The sequence below is a fragment of the Antechinus flavipes genome, chromosome 5 (assembly GCF_016432865.1).
Source record: "Antechinus flavipes isolate AdamAnt ecotype Samford, QLD, Australia chromosome 5, AdamAnt_v2, whole genome shotgun sequence".
Taxonomy (NCBI): domain Eukaryota; kingdom Metazoa; phylum Chordata; class Mammalia; order Dasyuromorphia; family Dasyuridae; genus Antechinus; species Antechinus flavipes.
The window spans coordinates 32,336,584-32,355,031 of NC_067402.1; the positions used below are offsets into that span (position 1 = coordinate 32,336,584).

General features: G+C 35.4%; 1 protein-coding gene across 1 annotated transcript in view; it reads right to left on the reverse strand.

Moving 5' to 3' along the window:
* The window catches only part of KCNH8 (potassium voltage-gated channel subfamily H member 8), a 291,316-nt gene that overhangs the window by 168,868 nt on the left and 104,000 nt on the right, over positions 1 to 18,448 (reverse strand). Inside the window, exon 5 of the mRNA XM_051962339.1 lies at positions 14,544 to 14,784. Within this exon, the coding sequence (XP_051818299.1) occupies positions 14,544 to 14,784 (241 nt within the window). The remainder of the gene's footprint in view (positions 1 to 14,543; positions 14,785 to 18,448) is intronic.

Consider the following 18,448-nt stretch of genomic DNA (forward strand, 5'->3'; position numbering starts at 1 on the left):
TTAATTAAATGTGAGGTATCTTAATAGAGTGACCTTCATCTTACATTTTTCTATAACTTCATTCATTGCATTCTGTTCTAAAAGGTATCTTTACTTCCTCCTTTCTACAGGCAAATAAATAGAAACTATAGTTTTGATCTTATCTCCTCTTGCTCTTTATGGGATCTTAGTTCCTCTCTTTTGGATTTCCATTTTGTTCTCTGTCCTCCAAGATAACTCTTCTGCTCCTCCTATCCATGTATATATTCCTCAAGACATTTTCTCTAATTCCCTTCAATTTACAAATATTCAGAAGGCTCCTTGTCCTAAAGGATATCTCAATTATGGTAGCTCATATTTTTTGTTGCTTATGTAATTATACTTTTAGAAAAGGTAGTTGGTACTCTCTTCCTTTACTTCCTCATCTTTTATTTAATCCCCAATTTTCTTTCTTTTTTCTTTTTTTTATTATAGCTTTATAGCGACAGAACATATGCATGGGTAATTTTTCAACACTGACCCTTGCAATCACTTCTGCTCCAACTTTTCCCTTCCTTCCCTCCACCCCTTCCCCTAGATGGCAGGCAGTCTCATAACATGTTAAACATGTTAAAGTATATCTAAAATACAATATATGTGTACATATTTATACAGTTCTCTTGCTGCACAAGAAAAATCGGATTTAGAAAGGTAAAAATCACCTGGGAAGAAAAACAAAAATGCAAACAGGTTACATTCGTTTCCCAGTGTTCTTTCACTGGGTATAGCTGGTTCTGTTCATCACTGATCAATTGGACCTGAATTGTAATCTCCAATTTTCTAAATTGGTTTTTATCTCATGCCTCCTGAAATTGTTTTCTCACAAGTCACCAAAGACCTAATCATCAGAATCCATTGACATGGATTCTTTTTCTTCTCTACTCTTCTCTTTCTTGGTCTCTCTGCAGCATCACTGCCTCTTTCTTTAAATTCCCTATAACTATGGCTCTTATACTGTGATTCCTCTTTCTTATAATTCTGTCTTTCTCACGAATCCCTCTGTCCTCTCTGTTACCATTACCTAAGGTTCTCCTCTAAAGTTTTTGCTCATCTTCCTTTGCCCTCAAAGAGCTTCAATCATGATTTTTATGCAGATGGCTCCTAAATCTTCAGCTCTAGCCAAAATCTCTCCTCTCAATTCCAGACCTAGATCTCCAACGATTGATCAGATCTCTCTACTTGGATTCCTACTAGTGCTTCAAGCTGAATATATGCCAAACCAATCATTTTCTACTTTATCAAATCATGTTTCTCTGATTCTTTTTATCTTTGAAAATGACAGTGTCATGCTCGATCTCCCATACTCCTTATCTAAGCCATCATCTCCCACATTTGGGCAACTGCTAAGACCTGTTAATGCTACTACTACTTCAGTTTAGGTCCTTATTATCTCATACTTATACTATTTTTATACTAAAATTGCCATTGTTCAAAATGTATGATGTTTGTTGAATTGAAGAATCAATACCAGATAATTAATACATTGGAACAATACATCTTCCTTCCTTCCTTGACAATTGAGGTTAAGTGACTTGCTCAGGGTCTCACAGCTAGTTGAGCATCTGGAGGGAAGGTGAGAGGGAGAGAGAGGAGAAAGAAGGCGGGAGGGAGGGAGAGAGGGGGAGCGAGAGAGAAAGCAATGGAAGAAACAAGAGAGGGAACAAAGGAGGGAGTGAGGAAGGGAGTGAGGGAGAGATGGAGGAAGGCAGGGGGAGAAAGATGGAGGGAGGGAGAGAGAAAGATGGAGGGAGGGTGAGAGGGAGAGAAAAGAGAAAGAAGGAAGGAGGAAGAGAGAGAGAGAGAGAAACAGAGAGAGAGAGAGGGAGGGAACGAGGGAGGCAGCAAGAGAGGAAATGAGGGAGGGAGCGAGGGAGGGAGCAAGGGAGGGAAGCGAGGGGGAGATGGAGGAAGAGAGGGAGAGAGGGACGGAGGGAGGAAGAAAGAGAGACAGAAGGAGGGCGAGAGGGAGAAAGAGGAGAAAGAGGGAGGGAGGGAGAGAGGGGGAGCAAGGGAGAAAGCGAGGGAGGGAGTAAGGGAGCAAAGGAAAGAGCAAGGGAGGGAGTGAGGGAGGGAGGGAAGGGGAGAGAGAGAGAGGGAGACAGAGAGACAGGGAGAGAAAGAAGGAGGGAGCAGGGGGATCAGATTTGAACTCAGGTCCTCCTGATTTCAGGGCTGGTGCTCTATCCTCTGTGCCACCTAATTGCCCCTCAACACATTTTCAATAAGTTTAATGATTCAACCTCAATTTTTCCTAGTGACAAAAGTCTGTAAGATGAATGTTTTCTGAAGCTTTTAAAAATAAATAATAATAGTAACAAGAATAGTAAATACTATTAATAATAACAAAATATTTTCTTTTGTATTTCATTACAGCCATGCCTATTCCCCCACGTTCCCCAACTTAATGAGAAATCAGATTATTCTAATGTGCATTTTAATTACACACCCCAGCTATAGTGATTTAAACTTGAAATGTAAGCTATCATTTTCCTTATAAAGTAATTCAATGGTGCTACTAGAAAATAAACTTGCAAATGGCAGGTGATACGTCAGAATGTTTAGCAAGAGCCAAATTGAGACAAAAAAGTACAATAATCTTACATTAGGTCCTAAAATCTGGGGCTCATGTTTTCTTCTTGGTCTCTAAATTTAGCAAAATTTCCATCCTTAAGTTACTTACCTTGTGCAAAAAAAGTGCTATTGTTTCATATTTCATGAGTACCCACTCCTGGCCCATATTCTATTTACAGGAACACATAAGTCGCAGAATAAGATCTTTCCCAACTGTTCTGCCAAAACTAAAATCTCTTCCTCCTGCTCGCCTACCAACCTTTCAGATTTAAACTTAAAGTCATTATTTTTCAGTGGCATTAGAAGCCTCTGGGACACATTTTAAAAACTAACTTTTTCATCTATTAAACAAGTCAATACCCCTCCCCCTCGGTAATAAATGACCAACCTATATTAACTCCATTTCTCCTGAGTCATTCCCTTAAATTAGAATGGTATTGAACACTTGCAGAAACCCATGTACATATCTGAGTCTTACTGGGTAATTATTATTTGCAACGCATTAGGGAGAATGCCTGCGTTTTGATTAAGTCTATTGGGTAAAAGAAATGTTGTATGTTAATGAGATTTTATTTTAAAATATTTGAGAAATGTATTCCAACCAAGAATTATATAAAGAGGACACTGTCATTGGGCAGCATGGATCTCCTGTGGGTAATAGATAGAATAGAAGGGTAAATAGAAACAATTTTCTGATTGACTGTACAGGAAAAAAGTGAGCACTTTTAAGCATAAAGCAAAACTGATGTTGTTAAGGTCAGTCTGAGTTTATTCAATCATGAAAGTAATCATATATTTTTTCTTTTTTCTTTTTTTTAATTAAAGTTTTTTTTTTTATTTTCCAAACATATACCTGGATAATTTTCTTTTTAAAAAATAACTTTTTATTGACAGATCATCATATTATTTTAAAAAGGTCTTAAATTATTATCATTCAGTAGCATACTTTATTTTGGAGAAATTAAAGATGGCTCCATGTTAATTCACTGATGCTTCAATACACTCTTTTTGTGTTTCCAGGATGATGTTTCTTAGACTTGGGGATAATCTTATGTCTGAATTACAGAATTTCTGAATTGGGAGGGACTTCAGTTGCCATCTAGTCCAATTTATGCCTGAAAAGATTTGCAGCAACAAAATACTTGACAAATAATTATCAACGTTCTGCTTAAAATTTTAGATGGTGAATCTAATTACGGGGAACTCACTCTCTGCCAAACTGGATCATTCCATATTTGAACAGCTCTAGTTAGGAAGTTTCCTTTCCCCATTCCAATTTCAAATTTGAATTTGGCCCTTTTTAACTGTTACCATTTGTACTTTGTTCCTTCCTTTGAATCCCATTGTGACCAGGGATTTTTCTGCTCTATGATGGCCTTCAAATACTTGATGATGTCTATCATGTCCCCTCTGATTCTTTTCCTTTTCAGTCTAAATATCCCCAGTTCCTTTTCTCAATCTTCATATAGCTTTGACTCAAAGACTAGTCTGGTTTCCTCATTCTAGTCCTTCTATAGCTTTTGAATTTCTCCATTCCTCAAAAATATTCCTATTTTTCTCCCATGTAAAATTCAGTATCTTCTTTCTAATATTCAGAACCTTCCAATATCAGGGGTTACCCTTTCTTTACCTCAATTCCTTTGCTTCTCTTTTTTTTTTTTTCATCAAAATGGACTGTTCTGTGCCACACAACTCTACAGCCTCATCTGAAAAATGAGAACACAATAGCATTTATCTTGCAGGCTATTTTTGAGGATTAAATGAGATAGCATGGAAAGCATTTTGAAAACTTTAAAGTGCTATATAAATAGCATCATCCCTATAGCTCCCAGGGGTCAAAAGCCTCTCCCATTCCAGTGATCTTGTATTCATATTTTTTTCCATTTACTTAATTGTGCTCACATCTTTCTCCCCATGTAGAACGTCATCTTCTTGAGGCAGAGAGTTTCTTTTTGTTACTGTCCCACTAATGCCTGGCATAGTGTGCCATACATAGGAGGAACATAATAGAAAATTTACTGAACCAATGAATGAATGGGGTTTCTTGGTTTCAATCACATTTTTACAATGACATGGTCAGACTAGAAGAGCTCTGAGCTCCCTTAGAGCTTTAGCATTCTGTCATTCTCAAACTGTGCTTTCTGTGCCTCCTGGGATGTAGACAATTAAGAGGTAGCCTCAGACAATGCTACTGCCACTCGGGGACAAACTTTCACCTATATTTAGGTCATTCCACAGACAATCCTAAATTAAAAACATATATTAAGCAGACAGTACTGAGTTAGCAGCTGCAAAAATCCCAAGATGATGCGGCAGATTTTGAAACCACCAAACAGGGACTCTGACCAAGTTTCCTGCTTTTGTGGTGCTTATGAGAGAAAGATGACTTGCTTCAAGTCTGAGGCACTGACATGGAAACTAAATAGATGTCACATTCATTTGTAATTCATGTTTATTAATAAAGCAGGCAGTATCTGCCAGCTAAACTAGGAAGAAAGAATCGTCTCCATTTAGAGAATGGTAGAGTTGGAAAAGACTATAGATCACAGTTCACTTTGGCCACTTATTACTATGAGGGTAATTTATGTCACATTTCTGAATCTCAGTGTTCTCAATAGCACATTGAAGACATCAGGTTGGATGACCTCTAAGGTTCACCAAACAATACTTCATATACCTGTCTGATTTAAATTGTGGGGTTGTTAGAAGGACCAAAAGATCTTGGAGAGAAAGTGGTTCTGAAGTTAAAGAAACATTGAGCCCAATACAAAGGTAAAACTATCAGGAAAAAAATCACAAGGCAAAAAGGGGAAATATAGAAGATAAAATAGATGCAATATAATTATAAGAAATTGACCAGTGACGTATGTGGAAACTATTGAGTTCTTTGGTGAGGAGGAAGAATGGTGAATATGTAAGTACCTTTACCAACAATGCATTTGAACATAATCACAGTAGTGATAGAGGTAAATTGTTAATTCATTCGTTTATAGTAGCTGACACATATCTATATATATAGATGTCTTCTATCTGTAGATATATTTTCTTTTAAAATTATTTATTTTTAACGTTCATTTAATTTTTTTTGAATTCTGAATTCTCTTTTCCTCCTACCACTCCCCCGTTATTAAGAAGGCAAGAAATGTGATATGAAATTATATATGTAAAGTTATAGAAAACGCATTTCCATATTAGTCATATTAGCCTCCTCAAAAGCAAAAAAAAAGTGAGAAAATAATACCTTAATTTGCATCAGATTCCAGTTCTTTCTCTGGAGGTGGATAGCATTTATTTCATCATAAGTCCTTTAGAATTCTTTTGCATCATTGTATTGATCAGAATAGCTGTCATTCACAGTGGATTATCAGACAATATTGATATTGCTAAATACAGTATTTTCCTGGTTCTGCTTTTTTCACTTTGCATCAGTTCACATAGGTCTTTCCAGGTTTTCTAAAACTATCCTGCTCATAATATTTTTTATAGCACAATAATGTTCCATTACAAGCACAGCTTTTCAGCCTTTCCCTAACTGATGGGCATCATCTCAATTTCTAAATCTTTGCCATGATAAAAATAGGTGCAAAATGTTTTTATGCACATGGATCCTTTTTTCTTTTTCTTGGATCTTTTTGGGATGTAGACCTAGTCTTGGTATTACTGGAGCAAAAGGTATATATGGTTTTATAACCCTTTGGGCTTAGTTCCAAATTGTTCTCCAAAGTGATTGGATCAGTTCATAATTCCAACAGTGCAGCAGTGTCCCAGTTTTTCTACAACCTCTCTGACATTTATTTTTTATTGTAGTAATTATTTTTAGTACATATTGCTTCATGGGTCATGAAAAAAAATCGGAGCAAAAGGAAAAAAAAAACTAAAGGAAAGATTAAAAAAAAAAACAGAAAAAAGAAGTGAACATAGCATGTGTTGATTTACATTCAGTCTCCTTAGTTCTTTTTCTGGATGTAGATGGTGTTTTCTATCCAAAGTCTATTAGGATTGCTTTGGATCACTGAACCACTGAGAAGGAACAAATCTTATGTAGTTGATCATTGCACAGTCTTGCTGTTATTGTGTACAATATATTCCTGGTTCTACTTGTTTTGCTCAGCATCAATTGATGTAAATCTTCCAGGCTTTTCTATATTCAGCTTGTTCATCATTTTTTATAAAACAATTGTATTCCATTATCTTCTTATACCACAATTTGTTCAGCCATTCCACAACTGATGGGCATCTATTCATTTTTCAGTTCTATGCTACCATAAAAATGCTGCTACGAATATTTTTGGACATGTGTGTCCCTTTCCCTCTTTTACGGTTTTCTTGGAATATAGCCTCAGTAATGGCACTGCTGGGCTAAAGGGTATGCACAGTTTTATAGCCTTTTTGGCATAGTTTCAGATTGTTCTGGCTAGATCATTTCATAATTCCACCAACAATGCATTAGTTCTGACATTCATTTTTATATGATATCTTTTTCAGTTATATTAATCTGTTATGTGTAAGGTAGTACTTCAGGTTATTTCTAGTCAGTAGTGATTTAGAGCATTTTTTCACGGCTATATATATAGCTTTGTTTTGTTTTGAAAGTGGCTTTTCAAATCTCTTGAATATTTACTAACTTGCATTCTTATAATTTTAATCAGTTCTCTAAATATTTGGAATAGAAGGCTTTTATCAGAGATATTTCCTGTAACTTTTTCTCTCTAGTTCCTTGCCTTCCTTCTAATTTTAACTGCATTGGTTTTGTTTTTTATGAAACCTTTTAAATTCAATGTAACAAAATTATCCATTTTTACTACCTGTGATCCTCTTTATATCTTGTTTGGTCATAAATTCTTCCTTTATCCATAGATCTTACAGGTAAAATTTTCCAAGATCCTCAAATTTGCTTATGACAACAACTTTTAAGTCTAAATGTTAAATTTTAGGTCTAATTTTGCCCATAGTTTGTTATATGATGGAAGATTTTGATCTTTCATTAAGTTTCTTCCAAACCATTTTTCATTTTCTCAGCAATTTTTGTCAAATAGTGAGATCTTATCCCCTAAACTTGGAACTTTGGCTTTATGAAACATTAGTTTATTATGATCATTTGCTACAATGTTTTGTGTCTCTATCTATTCTACTGATTCACCACTCTATTTCTTAGCCAATAACATATTTCCCCTCATGATTACCCCTTTTAATACAAGTTGAAATCTGTTACTGTTGGATTATCTTCCTTCACATTTTTCTATTGATTTCTTTGATATTCTTGACATTTTCTTATTTTAGATAATTTTTTCTAGTTTTGTAAAATAATTTTTGGTAGTTTGGTATGGCACAGAGTAAGTAAATTAATTTAGATATAATTTCCATTTTTATTATATTGGCAAGTGTACCCATAAGCAATTAATACTTCTATTTTTAGGCTCCTCTTTTTATGATTCTTTTGAGTCTTGGGTTTAAATGGAAAAGTTTCCAGTTAAATCTGATATTTTCATCAAGAATTTTTGAAAGTCCTCTATTTCATTAAATATCCATTCTCCCTCCAAAATAGATTATACTCAGTTTTTCTGGATAGGTTATTCATGGCTGTAATTCTAGTTCCTTTGATTCTGCAATGTCATGCTTCAAGCCATTCCTCCTTTAATATGGAAGCTGCTAAATCTTTTCTGATCCTAATTATGGCTCTACAATATTTGAATTATTTTTTCCCTAGATGTTTATACTATTTTCTTCTTAACTTAGGATCTCTGGAGTTTTTCTATAACATTCATTTTCAGATCTCTTTCAGGAGGTGATCAGTGGATCCTTTCAATCTCTATTTTGTCCACTGGTTCTAGGATATAAGGACAGTTTTCCTTGATAATTTCTTGGGAAAAAAAGTCTAGGTTGCTTTTTTATCATGGTCTTCAGGTAGTTCAATAATTATTATCTTGCCTCAATCAATTTTTTGGACTTTATGATGAAATGTTTTACTTTTTCTTCTATTTTTTATCCTATTAACTTTGCTTTATTGCCTTTTCTTGTCTTATGGAGTTATAAGCTTCCACTTGCTCAATTATAATTTTTAAGGAACTATTTTCTCCAATGAGCTTTTATATATCTTTTCCCAGATGATCAGTTATGCTTTTTAAGGAGTTCTCTTCAATGGATCATTGCCTCTCTTTTGACATGTTTTTAAAGTTTTATTTTCTTCAGTATTGTTTTGTGTTTTTTTTTGCCAAGCTTTTTTTTTTTTTTATGCGTGTGTGTGTGTTTTCTTCATAATTTTCTTGCACCATTCTCATTCTTTTTCCGTTTTTTCCTCTACTATTCTTGTTTGATTTTCAAAATTCTTTGGGCTTGAGTAAAATTCACATTTTTTTCCCCTTTGAGTCTTTGTTTGTATCTATTTTGACAGTGTTGTCTTCTTCTGAGTTTATGTTTTGATCTTCCTTGCCACTGTAATGGCTTTTTAAAGTCAAGTTCTTTATTATTGTTATTATTTGCTCCTTTTCACTATACTATTGCTTGATTTTTAACTTTATGTTCAAATTGGCCTCTCTTCCTGGGTCGGAGAAGGCACAGTCTCAAACTTGCAGCTATTTTCAGAGCTAGAGATCTATCAGTTTTTTAGAGCTTCCAAGGTGGGTATGATCAAATGTATGGTCACTGTTCTCCTGACCTGTGCTCTGTATTTATCCAGAAAGGGATTAGGTTTCCCTGCAGCCACAACTGCTCTTGTTCCTTTCAGATTTGGAACTGAGACTAGCACCCATGCTTCCTTGTAAATGACAGCAAGCACTCTTCCCTGCCCTAGAAATGTGACCAGAACTTCTGCTTCCCTGTAGCTTCAAGAACTCATCCTCCTCTCCGCCCTAGAACTTTGGCTCAGAACTGTATTTCTCTTTCTGCCTATTTGTCAGAATCACTTACCATCACTGGGCTGAGAGTTCCTGATGTTACTGCTGTTGCAGCTGCCTCCAAGGCATGTGCTACATGCTTAACCAACCCCCACCTTGGTATCGGAGACCCTTTATGCTAATCTTCTAAATTGTCTTGGACTGGAAAAGTATCTCACCTTGATCTTTTGTTAGTTCTGACAGTTCAAAATTTGATTTGAAGTATTATTTTAAGGTTGTCAGGTAATATTGAGGGAATTTGGTTGATTCGCTGCCTGTACGCTACCAGCTTCAATTTATAGGAGTCTGTCCAAATGCATGCTGATATCAAGGCAATTAACATTCTTTGTTCACCTGGTCTTTCCTGTGTGGATGGTGTCGGCAAGATTTTTTTAAAGAATTACAGATATTTTTATATCAGACACTTAACACTTCCTAGCTGTTGGACCGTGGGTAAGTCATTTAACCCCAATTGCTTCAGGGAAAAAGAATTACAGATATTTTTAAGTGCAACATTACAAGGTTGACTGCAATCAGAAAAGAACTCGAATATGAGGATATAAGTAGACTCATTTAGAGATGAATTTCTAAACTTAATTCTTTTTCTAATTTACCAGGCTGCCATTAAGCTTAACCAGTTCCTATCTTCAACTCCAGTGCTCTATCTACTATGCAACACTGAATCAGATGAAAATGAAGGTGAAAAAGTTTTTAGAAAATATTACAAACACAATATGGTATATTGCTCTGACTCTAGTGAGATTACATTAAGGATTAAAAAAGAATATGATAATTATTAATTTACTTAAATCTGATCTATATCACACACCAACTCTACCACCATAAATTTCTCCAACAAAGCCAGAAATATACTTTCCTGATTTGGGGCTTTATGCCATTACCCCTTAAAAAGTATTGATTCAATAGCATTTTGATTGGCAGCTGCCATTCAAATAAGACTACATGGAATTTTTGGTCATGTTGGGACAAGTGATCCAAATCTGGGAGTATCCCGGTATATCCAGAATATCTGGTCATCTTCACTTAGGACAATATTTTTACCAATCCTACCTGAATCTAATAACTTTTCAATTGAGAGGTATCTCTTAATGTTAATTTTAAAATTCTTTTTCCAGACAGAGTTTCAGAAAAGAAGTTGTAAAAAAAAACTTCAAATGCTGTAGTGATGATGACTACTTTTAAAAAAACTTTATTTTTGATCAAGCAAGAACTTTTTGTAATGTGAAACAATTATGCCTAAATTTTTTTGTGTGAAAATATTCTTATATAGCTTTTTTTATCCTGTGAAAAAACTCACACTTTACACACATATTGTAAATATTTAATTAAAAAAAACCTAATGGAGTAGCCTTGTGTTCAGTATCTTAATAATGAAATCATTAGTCATTGGAGAAGCAATGATGATCTCTGTACAAGAACCTATTATCTGTGTCTATATGATCTATAATATTTAACACAATGCCCAGCATATAGTAGGTGTTTAATAAATATTTGTTCATTGAATTTTCTCCATTTACTATTCTTCTTTCGATTACAAAATGGAAAATGACACAAATATATTTTTATCACACTATTTAAACAATGGAATAAAAAAAATTCACTGAACTATTTTTGTGGCTTCAAAAACATTCTAGAATAGTTTTTTTAAAAATCTAATCACATTCTCATAATCATATTCACAATAACTCATGTAGCAAAGTAGAAGTAAAATCACAGAAAAATAGATGGAGCTTCAAAAGCACTTAGAAGAAGCCTTCATTTTATAATCAATCAACAAATACTTATTAAGACCTACTGGAAGGCAGCTAGGTAAAACATTGAATAGTCTTGGAGTTGGAATTAGTAAGGCTTGAGTTCAGATTCTTTCTCAGATGCTTACTAGTTATGTGATCCATAGAAAAATCACCTCAGTCATTAGTTTTCTCATTTGTATAATGGGGATAGTAACAACAATTAACTTACTGAGATTTAAATTCCATATCTTTGATTGTACTAATGGTAATAATGGCCAGAGTGGAATGGGGAAGCCAACAAGCACGTGTATTAAATGTATACATACAAAACAACAAATTTACTTTCTTTTGACCTTTACCTTTACAACCTTTGAGATGGTAAGGTCTCATAAGCTTTCTCTGAGGAATTCTCTTTTTCAGGACTATACCATTGTGAAGTTATTAAAAAATGAGGATGGGAGTGGATTCACTTATATTACTTCTAAATCACTTAAACCTTTACCTATTACTCTATGATTTTATTTCTATCTTTGACATTTGAGGCTAAATATTCCTGAGACACTGAAAGAATATGTATGACCAGATGAAAAACAAGCAAACAAATGACCCATTCTGGAATTCTTTAGAAGCCATAGAAATAGAACAGTGAAAGCATTTTCCATTCCATTATAAAATGAGTGAAATAAAACTTTACACATGTTATCTTTATTTTTGTAATGTGAAGAAGAAATTGTAGAGAGTGGGATAGTGAATTAATTAGAGTTGTGGGGAAAATTGCTTTGTTGCAGTGAGGACCCAATATAGATTAGGTAATATAAATTTCTAGTGAACCTATTCAGGAGAGTTTTATTCATTTTCTTTAGTTGTAGTCACATAACATAGCAGATGCCATTTTGCAAAGATTTATTTTACTCAGATTTGCCTACATTAATAATTTTACATCCCCAGTCCAAAAGAAAAAAATAACTTTAGCATTTTAGCTCATATGTGATTAAATACTTGTCAATAATGTCTACCTTCCCTAAATCATTATCAGAATTTAGGCCCAAAACAAGACTGTCATTTCACTAGCAGAGGGAACTCTTAGGTGAAGACATACCCTCTATTAATGGAGGATATCACCTTTTCTGTAAATTATAGTTTTAGAAAGCACTGAGAGGTTAAATGTCTTTTCCAGAGTCTCACAATCACTATGTGTCTAACGTAAGGACTTGAACCCAAGTCCTGATCTGAACCCGGATCAGGCTACATAACTTGCTCACTATCAAGGATGATAGGTATTTGAGGTAAGATTTGTACCTAGTTCTTATTGGTTTTGAGCCCAGCTCCCTATTTAGTATACCTCCCAGCTTATGGGAGTCAAAGAAAGGATAATGAGGATTTGCAATTCTAGCTGATTACATCAACAGGTCCTTAAATTGAAGGCTATATCAGGGGAAGCAAAGTACTATGAAGTATTATACTTGATGAATTGAAAGTAATATCTGTTTATTTCAAAGAATATTCATCAAAAGCCTAGGAAATGAAGAGGAAACAGTGGCTACACAACAACAGCTACCACTACCACTATCACCACCAATAACAATTAAAACACCTTGTTGATAAGAAACTTACTTTTTATCAGGACCATATAACATACATACAGAGTATAGAGAAAATAATTTCTAGAATCATAAGATCACAGGTTTAATGAAATATTTGGAGAGGACCTTATAGGACATTTGGTTCAAGCTCTTCATTTTACAGATGATGAAACTGAAACCTAGGAAATGAATGACTTGCCCAAGATCAATTGGGCAATAAATAGCGATGGCAGGATTTGAACCCAGGTGCTCCATCTCTCATCTAGTCAAAGACTTGATTCTGGTTGGAAAGTCAGTACCTCCAAAAGACCAATAGAAAGTGAAATCTCATGGCCAATGGAACAATGACTTCTAAAGCTTTTTACTTCTTTCCAACACAAGAACACCCATTTTATTGTCACTAATGTTCTTGTCCTTTCCTTTCTTCTTTCTTCCACTCTAATGCTTGTTTCTTGAACCTTTGCTCATGTATACATTTTTTAAAAATCCAAAATCTTTTTTTTCTTTCTCAAAGGATAAGATTTGAGATCCTATAATATGTAGCTTAGTATATGTGCTAAACCCACTAGTTTTTGATTTGATTTGATCAGTGTGCTGCAGTAATGTAATTGTACTAAGGTATATAAGGGCAGAGAAGACTTGAAATAAGCAGACTCAAGAGAGATTCTAGAGTATGCTCGAGCTTGATCTGAGACTCCAGACTCCAGAGAGATCCTTGAAAAATCTAGCCCGGACATTACAGTATTCCACCTTCTCTAGTGCTTTTACTTACTCAGGGGTCCAGAGAAAAAATACCAGGAACAGGATTTTGAGGCAGCACAACACAGAGGAGGGCACTGGGCTTGGAGTCAAGAAGATTTTTGTTGGTATGCTGTCCTAGACACCTAAATGGGGCATGACCCTGAACAGGTCCCTGTTTCTCTGAATCTCAGTTTCCTCATCCATAAGATAAAGGACTTAGACTCAAAGATTTTAATAGCCTCTTTTAGTTCTAAACCTATGATCCTAGGACACAGATCTTTTAACTGCCAAATCCAAGCCCTTTTTTACTTCAATACTTTCACTACCTAAATGACCTTGGGCAATAAAACAGCCTTCCCAAACCTCAGTTTCCTCAAAAATAAATTACATTTGTGGGCTATATCCTTTCTAGCTTTGAAGATATAATCGCATCTCTTCTTTTTTGCCCTTCAAAATGTTTTGTTCTAGACAGGATCATAATCCTTAAGGAATCTAACTTTACTCAACCCGAGTAAAGGCAAAAGGGTACCAAGGATATTAAGTGTGGAGAAGACACTCTGCTTCTTTTCATAGTCTTGTCACCATAATATCTTGTTCTGACAAGGTGGTAACTCCATCTTTACGTCATTCTAAGGGAAAATAATTAAAAGCTTGAACCACCTTGGTAAAAAATAATTTGCTGGCTTCAGGCAAAGAAGCATATGACAGAACATAAACAAAGCAACTCGCAAGTCCTTTTCTTTTACTCCAGTTTTGATGAAATGAAGAGAGAAACATAAAACACTGGCAAGGGTTTATTTGAATAAAGGAACAGTGGAAAAGCTGAGGAAGGCAATTCTAAGAAATTCAAATATGTCCTTCTCTGAATTTGCATAAGAGGCCAATTCATGCCAATGCAAATGAAATCTGAGCTCATCCTCACTTCCCAACAAGGTCTGGATCCACACTCCTGTCCTTCCCTTCCCTTTGTCAATGGCACAGGAATGGTCACCTCGGGTTCTTACCTATGATGAACAGAATCTCCACTGCAATGTCGCTGACCGTGGTGCTCCGTGTTGTGGACAGTTCATCATTGCCAATAAAGCAAACGTTGTAAGGTACAGTCACAGCGACATAGAACGTCGCCAACAGGATCAGCCAGTCCCAGCCAGCTTTAAAAGTGCTAAAATGCAAAAGGATGAATTTGGACTTTTTTGCATCCGAAACTTTGTACTCCGGAAATGCTGGTTTATCTACAAAAACATTCTGTAGACAAAAACAAAAAAAACAAAAAACAAAAACAAAAAAGAGAGAGGAAGGGAACCCCATATTAGCTAATATACTCAGATTGCATTGCATATACTTCTATAAGTATAGTATTTTATGCCTACAAAATTAATACATAGTGAAATGACTTCTTCCTTTCTTCCTTCTCTCTTTCTTTTTTTTTTTTTCTTTCAGTGGGGAGAATGGAGCATAGATAGTATCCAGCATATTGAAGATACCATTAACACATCTGGAACCACAACTAATAATTTTTGGTAGCCAGAGGAAACAACAAATGTTGTCTTCTAGGAAAAAGAGAACTAAAAACTACCCATTTATTAACCAGGGTGGAATGAGGGAGATTGATATTTAGAATCATTGAAAGAGAGATTCCCAAATACTAGCCTTGTGAAAGGAGAGACCCCAGACTACTTTCTCTTGGTGGGATAGAGGTTCTCAAATACCCATAAACCACTGTTGGGGGAGAAAGAGGACATGGTTGGATGGGCCAGATAAGGGAATCTACAAGCAACATTAAAATAAATACAAAATTTAAATTATTGTTTTTTATTTTTAAATTTAAATGCTCTAGAATAAAACTCCAACTATCATAATTATGTCACTAACTGGCACAATAGTGTAGATATCTTTAATTAAAAGCAATTTCACTTAGATTTCAAAGGAGAAATCCATGTGTTGTGTTAGCATCATTCAATTAAGGAGTAAAGAAAACTTACTCATGTTACCTAGAAACATTCACAATTGGAAATCATCACAAATAGCAAATGAATTTTACATTTATGTTCCAGTAAATAGCAATTCCAGGAAGAATCAAACTCTCATTTAAAGCAAAAAACCAAAAATACGCTAACAACCAATAATGTAGAGGGTTTTCTTTTATAAGGAAGCTTTGGAGGCATTCATTATTTCAATAGTCAACATGCAATGAAATCCTTCATTCTGACTTTACTAATGATGACAATGGCCCATGAACAACTCAATAAACTGCCTTTTGTTAGAAACATGATGTAACCATGGGCTCCTGTTCTGGATTTATAGGGGTTTTTTTGAACACCTGTTCCATGGTGGTGTCCTCTGAGAGCAGGAGTTTGGGCTAGAGCTAATTCAAACATTTGGGGGAATCCCAATCCAGGACAATTGATAACAAATTTTCTCCTAGTATCCCCAACATTCAGCCCAGTTTCTTGACATAGAAAGAACTTAATAAGATCAGAGGTAGGGATCTGAAGAGCTATATAGTCCGATTTCCCCTCTCACATTTCATTTTACAGAATAGAAAAATGAGGGCATTGGAGGACTTTTCTAAGGTCATGGATAAGATTTGTGGAAATTGGGCAACAAATAGTTGATTAGTGATGAAATCCCAAATGATGTCACTCATTCTCTTCCCCTTCATATAGAATAAAATGAAGTCAGAGTCTATTGTTAATCCATCCATCCCATCTCCAATCTAGTTAGTATCTTTAAAGACATTTGGAGATTATCTAGATGGGAATTTAGCTTTCCCAGACTGTCTTATTACCCTAAGTTAGAAAATCATAATGTAAACTCTCAACCATAATTGCATAGAAAAAGGAAGTTAGCTTTCCCATACTATCTTGATTGGCATATTTTTAAACAACTCTGGGACTTGGTCAGCCAAATGCATTCCATCTAGTTCTCCAGTTCTCTTGAGTTTGAACTTATGTGCCTGAGAAATTCCCTAAGGCTCTATTTCCCCTATAAAGGATCTACTTATGATGAAGATCTTTGCTAAATCCTTTAGGACTAAGTCCAATAATCTCTCTCCTCAGTGTCTTCCCTCTAATGGCATCTTTCTCCTTACTCTGGCTAACTCTGGTTAGTCTAATTATATGCTCTCCCAACTCTATTCCACATTTACCATTCCTCCTGTCTGTTGTATCCCTTCATTTTGTCTGTGACCTCTTCCCCTAAATAAATCTACCATTTGCCAAAGAAAATGGCCATTGTGAATTTGTCACATGTTTAGTTTGAACTAAGCAGTGCCATCCTGATCCCATCCCAAGGATATAGTAATTGCAATCACTTCTAGACTTGCTAGAAATTTTAGGATCAAATCTCTTCCCTAAAATTAATTTTTTTCTTCTTCCCCCTCCTCTCCCCTCTTGTTCCCTCTTTCCTTCCCCTTTCCTCCCCTTCCCCTTTTTCCTTCCCTTCCCTCCCCCCTTTCCCTCCCCTCCTCTCCTCTCCTTTTCTTATCTTTCCTTTCCTTTTTTTCCCCTGAGGCAATTGGGGTTAAATGACTTGCCTAGAATCACACAGCTAGGAAGTGTTAAATGTCTGAGACCAGATTTGAACTTGGGTCCTCCTGACTTCAGGGCTGGTGCTCTATCCACTGCACCACCAAGCTGCCCCAACACCCTAATTTTCAATGCATATAAAACAAACTTTTATCTGTCCTGCCTGAAGAAGTCCTCAGGAACTTGTAGCTGATTGATGACCAAAAATGACCAACTTCTGCCTCAAATGGATTCTTTCTGGTCATACAAAGAATCCTTATGTAAGGGAAGGGTCCAGGAAGAAATTCAAGATTAGGTATTTCAGATGTATTGCTTTACTGTATGTTCCATATCATTTATTTCTCCTCACACACTCAGCAGATCAACTAAACCTTTCTATTTGTTGTTCCTTGAATGAATATGCCATTTTCCAAACCTGTGCCCTTGGATGGACAGGTTCCTCCTTCCAGGAATACTGTTTTTTTCCAAACTCCATCTCCCATCCAGACCCAGCTCCACTGTTGCAGCCTACAAGTGGCCTTTCTAAATCCCTCCAGCTCTGTTGTGTTGACACAGTGGATAGAATGCCTGCCATGGAATTAGGACACCAGAAATCCTATCTCATTGAACTTATTAGCTGGATGATCATAGGCAAGTTACACTCTCAACCTCAACTTCTTCATCTGTAAAATGGGAAAATAACAGCACCTATCTACCAGAAACGTTGTTAAAATAACTATGTAGAATATTTTAAAATTCAAGGTAGCATATAAATGATTGGTATTATTTGTTATTATCACTATAATCCCCAACCCTGAATTTTAATTTATATTTATTATGTATTTAAATGTAAATTCTTTAAAACCAAGGGTTGTTCCATTTACTTTTGTGTTCCTGGTGTTTAGAAAAGCGACTGGAACACAATAGCGGCTTAATAAATGTTTTTTAAAAATGGAATCGATGTATAATATAGTAAATGTTGATGGCTCCTTCAATTCTGAATAGAATCATTCATGCTGTTCATAAAAAAGGTTATTTCAAGTTAATTAAAAAAAAACCTAATTTAAACAGTCCTGATTAAAACAAATAGACTGCATCCCAAATGCTACCAGAATTTTGATACAATCCCCAGAAAAAAAACAATGACAACTGCCCTCCCATCCTCCAGGATATGTCAAAATGTCATCAAAGACATTTCTGATGCAAAATCAGTCCATGCATGCAGCTTTCAGCGAGGAACCATATGCTTTTGGAAGAAAGCAGAGAAAGAATGGCCGACAGGCTATTTATAACCCTTAACAATATAGAGTTTGTCTAAAGAATAATGCAACAAAGTCATTTGGATTTTGGTTGTCCATTATTTATTGATTATGATAAATATTTATTTAGTGCCTCCAGTGCTG